General features: G+C 31.6%; 1 protein-coding gene across 2 annotated transcripts in view; it reads right to left on the reverse strand.

The window, feature by feature from the left end:
• Positions 1-6144, reverse strand: part of LOC106880424 (alpha-N-acetylglucosaminidase) — an 80737-nt gene that overhangs the window by 56042 nt on the left and 18551 nt on the right. For both annotated transcript variants that reach the window (XM_052970511.1, XM_052970512.1), the window contains exon 7: positions 1889-1959. In XM_052970511.1, coding sequence (XP_052826471.1) covers positions 1889-1959 — 71 coding nt within the window. The remainder of the gene's footprint in view (positions 1-1888; positions 1960-6144) is intronic.

Consider the following 6144-nt stretch of genomic DNA (forward strand, 5'->3'; position numbering starts at 1 on the left):
TATATATATATATATATATTGTGGCTTTGTGTCTGTGTTTGTCCCCCACCAACACTTGATAAGCAGTGTTGGTGTGTTTACATTCACATAACTTAACAGTTCAATAAAAGAGGCCAATAAAAAAAGGACGAAGTATAAAGAAAAAGAACTGATATCAATTTGTTCAATTAAATTTCTTCAAGGCGGTGCACCAGCATGGCCACAGTCTGATGACTGAAAAATATAAAAGAACCACTATATTCCTTAGTTAAACTTTCAGCTAAGAGAGGTAACTCTAGTTCACCTACCTCAGTAATGCTATGACATTGAAACCTTTCACAGTCGCTTTACCTGCTAGAAATACCAAATCAAATGCTTTTAAATCAGATCCCAATACCAGATTTTCAAGAACCAAATGAAAGGCAGATTTTCAATCCTAGGATCATCCTGATTCCAAAAAGGTATAATAAGTCTATGTAGAACAGAGGTGGGAAACTTTTTAGTGCAGCAAGCAAAAATTTTGAAAGAAAAAGGTTCACAGGCAAATCACAATTTCTAACTCTTATATCTGTGTAAATCTTGTATATATCTATGTATAATTCGATATACATTAATAAAGATAAGTTTAACACATTAAATTAATGCATTAACCTCTTCATTAACGCCACCACTGAATTTAGGACATTTATATTACTTATGAGGTATTCTATATTTTTCAGCTAGAGTGTAGTTGGGTCTCAAGCGGGTGGTATAAACCTAGCAATGGATGTTTTATAGTGAAAACAAAATTTCCATTCAAATGGCAATTACTGGATGATTTTCTGTTCAAGTCTAACCATTTTAAATCATAGTGGAAATGTGACCTATGGTACAAATAGGCATACGAATATTGTATAAATTTTATAATTGAAAAATTTACTATATTTTGTACATATGAGTATACCAGCCTGCAGGCGCAATAGAATGGGCTCGCAGGCACAATTGCACCCACAGGTGGAGGTTTCCCACCCCTGATGTAGAGCAAATGTAGACTGAGATACAGACAGAATTTCACGTTTATTAATATAAAATAACAAAGGCAGCTATACGCAATATAAAACCAAAATGGAAAAATTCAATTGTCATTAATTGTGACTGAGGGTGCTGGGTAGCACCTATATTGCTAGAAATAAGACTTAAAACCCTCAGAGCCACAAGAAAGTATATTTTCATATATTGACAGGGGAGATAACTTCCCTGTAAGCAAAGCTAGATCACTAAACTAGATTCACTTGAAAAATGACAAGCTCATCAGTAGCGACTACTCTATCACCAAATGGTTTGGCTAAATCTGGACTGTCAGTACATATATTTAGCATATAAGTTTATGGCTGATTTAGCGAAATGCTAATGCGAAAATTATAAAATCATATTGCTGCTATTCCAGTCAATGCAAAATCTTTAACTTCATTCCATTATAATTCTAATTCTCTCACTTTCTCTCAACTATATTTAACACCTCTGACTGCCATCCACTCCTTCTCCAGCTGTCATTTTAGTCTCCCTCCACCAGCATGACCCTGAACAAAAACATTTTATTATATGTGGCATATATAAGGTGATAAGCTGACAGAATTGTTAGCAAACTAGGTAAAATGCTTAGCAGCATTTCATCAACCTTTTTCTGCATTCAAATTCCACCAAATTCTATTTTACCTTTCATCCTTTTGGGGTTGATGACGTAAGTACCAGTTAAACAGTTAAACACTGAGATTGATGTAATCAATAATCCCCACCCACCAAATTTCAAGCTATAGAAGAAACAGTTACATGTGGCATATACATATATATATATATATATATATATATATATATATATATATATAATCAATACATTTACAAAAACTGAATTACAAAAAATAGGTCAAACCTTGACTTTGGTCTCATTTCATTAAATGTTCCTGCAGCATAAACATGATTGGTTCCAAACTCCGAAATGGTCTTGCAAAAATAAAATATATATTATCATTAGTAGGTAGGTAAATCAATAGATAGATTTACAGATGGATGGATAAACTTGGAGGGATGGATGGGTGGATGGACAGGTAGACAAAAAGATAAATGGTCAAACAGGCATAGACACAGGCAGGCAAATCAGAAACTTACTTAACAGACAACTGTGAACTGAACTGTGTTGGATAAATTATTATTGTTAAACTATGTTCTGAGGATTTCAGTTTAAAATCCCATCCATTTATTATCACACCACTGACCAGATAACAAGATACTCTTACTGTTTGGAGATACAGTATATGTGTTTCCATGTACCTAGTGGTTCAAAATAGGTTTTAGTTTTTAATGTAGTGTGCTTCGGCAATCTGAAGAGTTACTGTGTCTTTTTTTCCACTAGAATCTGCATTAGGTGATTTGGCTTTGTCAAAATGCTCTGAGATCCTGGAATGAAATCATAATTTGGCAGATTTTATCTTACTTCACAAGTAAAACTAAGTTTATAAACAACACTGATTTCCAAACATATTGAGTGAATGCTGCCAGGATTCTCAAATCTGATTGGATAGCATTTAAAGTATGCTTTTTGTGTGCTACTGTTTTTGTGGGCTGGTATAGTTTAAGGTATAACCTTGTCTTGTGATTCTAATAGGAAGCCCTGACCTCTTAATACAGTTTCCAAAATGATTTTCAATCATTTCCCAATAGTATGGTAGACTGACATAACCCCTGTTTCTCAAGTTTTACTTTCTATCTTTATGTTTCTTCCCCTCCTTTTTCTTTCTTCAACACATTTATTCTTTCTTTCTGTCTCTTTTCCCTTATTTACCACAGAGGCCAAGCATAAAAAGAGGACAGGAGGACATTGTGGCACATGTGCTGGAAGGTCCTATTTTTTTATGAGAAAGTGGTGTTGGTGACAATAATAATAATAATTATTATTATTATTATTATTATTATTATTATTATTATTATTATTATTACTATTATTATTATTATAGGAATAATAATAATAATAATAATAATAATAATAATAATAATAATAATAACAACAACAACAACAACAATAGAAACAATAATATTATTCAAATCAATAATAATAATAATAATAATAATAATAATAATAATAATAATTGCAATAGAAACAACAATATCATTAATAGTATCAACAATAGCCACAGCACCAATAATGTAATATCTGACACTACCCATAATATAACCAGCTATATAGGACCTGTGATTGTAGAATTAGCAAGAATTGCATATTCAACAATAATTGCATTAGAAAGGAAGTAGTGTATCAATGTGTAGTAAGTACACAATCAGGTATATACAACTATGTATATATTACACACACAAATATATACACATCCATATACATGTACACATAAACATACTCACACATGTATGTATATATACATATACATACCTACACCTATACATACATACACATATGTATACATGTACATATAATATAATAATAATACTAGTAATATTACTACGACTATTGTTATTATGATATGAATAAGGAGGGGCACTAGTGCCAGTGGGTGTTAAATAATAAGTGCTAGTGGTATTTAGAAAAAGTATGCTTAGCTTTATGCAGGCAGGTAACATTTCTCTCCTTAAGAGATTTAACAAGTGGAAGGCTGGCTTTAATTATAAAGAAAATTTCATTTACATATAACATACATTTTCTATTTTTTGTACTATACACTGGTTCTGTGGTTAAAATCTTCCAATGTAGGTATAATCAATTCCTTTACCCTTAAGTTCCCATATGTAGTTGCTAAAATCCCATTGAATTTCTCCTATTTCTGTTTCTAAAGGTGTACCTATGTTAATTAAGCCTATGTTTCATATTATTCTGGGTTGCTCCATTCTGACAAAAATGAATCCCCTGCCCAGTTCCTATATTACATTTAACAATATAGCTGATTCCCCTGATAGATAGATATATGTTTCACTTTTTATTTTTATTTTTATACATTTGCAATAATTTATTTTTTCTTATGCTGTCCCTTAAGATCATATCCCCTTAGTCATATTGCTTTAGTTATTGCACTCACTCACATACTCATTTATTTTTTTACTTGTTTTAATTTAATTTAATTTAATCTAGTTTGAATGTTATTTTCCTCTTCTACTCACCCATAGTGGCCATGGTTTTTTATTCATTAATTTATTTATTTACTTATTTATTTATTTATCTGATTTGTTTTTGTGTTATCTGTTACCATCAATGAACCGGAACCGCGTCATAGTTTTTAAAAAAATAGCTGACCAATTAGGTTGCAGGACTGACCAAAACATCTACCCCACTGCACAAAAGGATTCAGGGACTTGTTATCTAGGTGCTTGTTAGTTGGTGGTGCTTTTCTGGATTTAAATATATGCTTGATAAGTTCCAATATTTCAGTTTTATCAGTGCTATAGTTATTGTGATCGTTACAGGTGCCTGAATCTAACTGGGTAAGTTTCCTTTCTTGGGGATATACTTTTCATTGAATTCTATGAATGAATTCATTTATTCTAAAAATTAGTTGTTTGAGATATGAGTCTTTAGGTGGGATAGATAGATATACGAGTCCTTAGGTGAGATAGATAGATATATGCTTTACATTTTTATTTTTATTTTTATACATTTGCAATGATTTATTTTCTTATGCTGTCCCTTAAGATCATATCCCCTTAGTCATATTGCTTTAGTTATTGCACTCACTCACATACTCATTTATTTTTTACTTGTTTTAATTTAATTTAATTTAATCTAGTTTGAATGTTATTTTCTCTTCTACTTGCCCATAGTGGCCATGGTTTTTTATTCATTAATTAATTTATTTATTTATTTATTTAACTGATTTGTTTTTGTGTTATCTGTTAACCACCAATGAACCGGAACCGTGTCATAGTTTTCAAAAAAATAGCTGACCAATTAGGTTGCAGGATTGACCAAAACATCTACCCCACTGCACAAAAGGATTCAGGGACTTGTTGATCGAAAAAATAATGAACACTGTACTTTGGTCACCACCTGGTGCCATACTCTCTTTAATACCAGCTGGTATCATACATATAAACTTCCACCACCGAAACACGGACCATACTTTCAAACCCACCACTGTAAACATAACGTGTATTTATATGTAAACAAAATAAGAACCACTGCCTAAATTCATTCTTCCTAAAAAATTCCTCCTTAGAAAAACTGTATCCACCTATCCACCACTGGACAAAATAACATGAATCTTGGAAGGCAACACTTGAAGTCTATGACTTATTTCCCCTTCCTATACCTAATCCATTTTACTAAATTTTACTCCTCTTACACTCTAACTTTTGCTCCTATTCTTCTTATGCTCTCTTCAATAAGAAAAATACACTGACTCTTGTATGTATTGGCTCTCCTAACCATTGAGACCCTCTGAAGAAGCCAAGAGGCACACTCAACATCCAAACTCTATCTACCCATCCCTACAGAACACTGAAGAGATGGAGGTAGCATAGAGGATATCGTGACCTCTTGGCAGAAATGGCTGTAAGGAATTGATCGTTTAATCTTTTAATCTTTTACTCTTTTATGTATTACTAGTACATATTTGTGTAACACACAGTCTTTGCATGTGCATGTATTCTTACAATACTTTCTTATGTTTTAGAATAAATAGACATAATAGAATGTCTACCAGCTGATGTATGCCATTTTTGTATCCCTTCCATTTTCGTTTTTGCTGTGTATATATATATATATATATATATATATATATATATATATATATATATGTGTGTGTATATATATATATGTATATATATATATATGGGTGGATGTGTATATGTGCATATAAGTGAATGTGTAGGTTTGTATGGATAAGTTGGGTATGTATACAGGTGTGTGTGTATGTGTGTGTACATTCCCATAATTTTTCCCTACTTTTACATTTCTTTGCCTTTTCTCATAGATTACCGGTAGACATTTTGAATTTTCAGCCTCACAAATACAGGAACTGTAATAATAGCTGCACTTATGCCAAGCATAAGCAGTGATTTCCAAGCTAGAAACTTAAACTGCAATTTTGTTCTTTGAATTACTGTTTAACAACTAAATCAAACTCTTCTACAAATTGTGTATTTTTTAATTGTTAAAATGAATCTATACCATATATATATATATATATA

This window comes from Octopus bimaculoides, chromosome 9 (genome assembly GCF_001194135.2).
Source record: "Octopus bimaculoides isolate UCB-OBI-ISO-001 chromosome 9, ASM119413v2, whole genome shotgun sequence".
Taxonomy (NCBI): domain Eukaryota; kingdom Metazoa; phylum Mollusca; class Cephalopoda; order Octopoda; family Octopodidae; genus Octopus; species Octopus bimaculoides.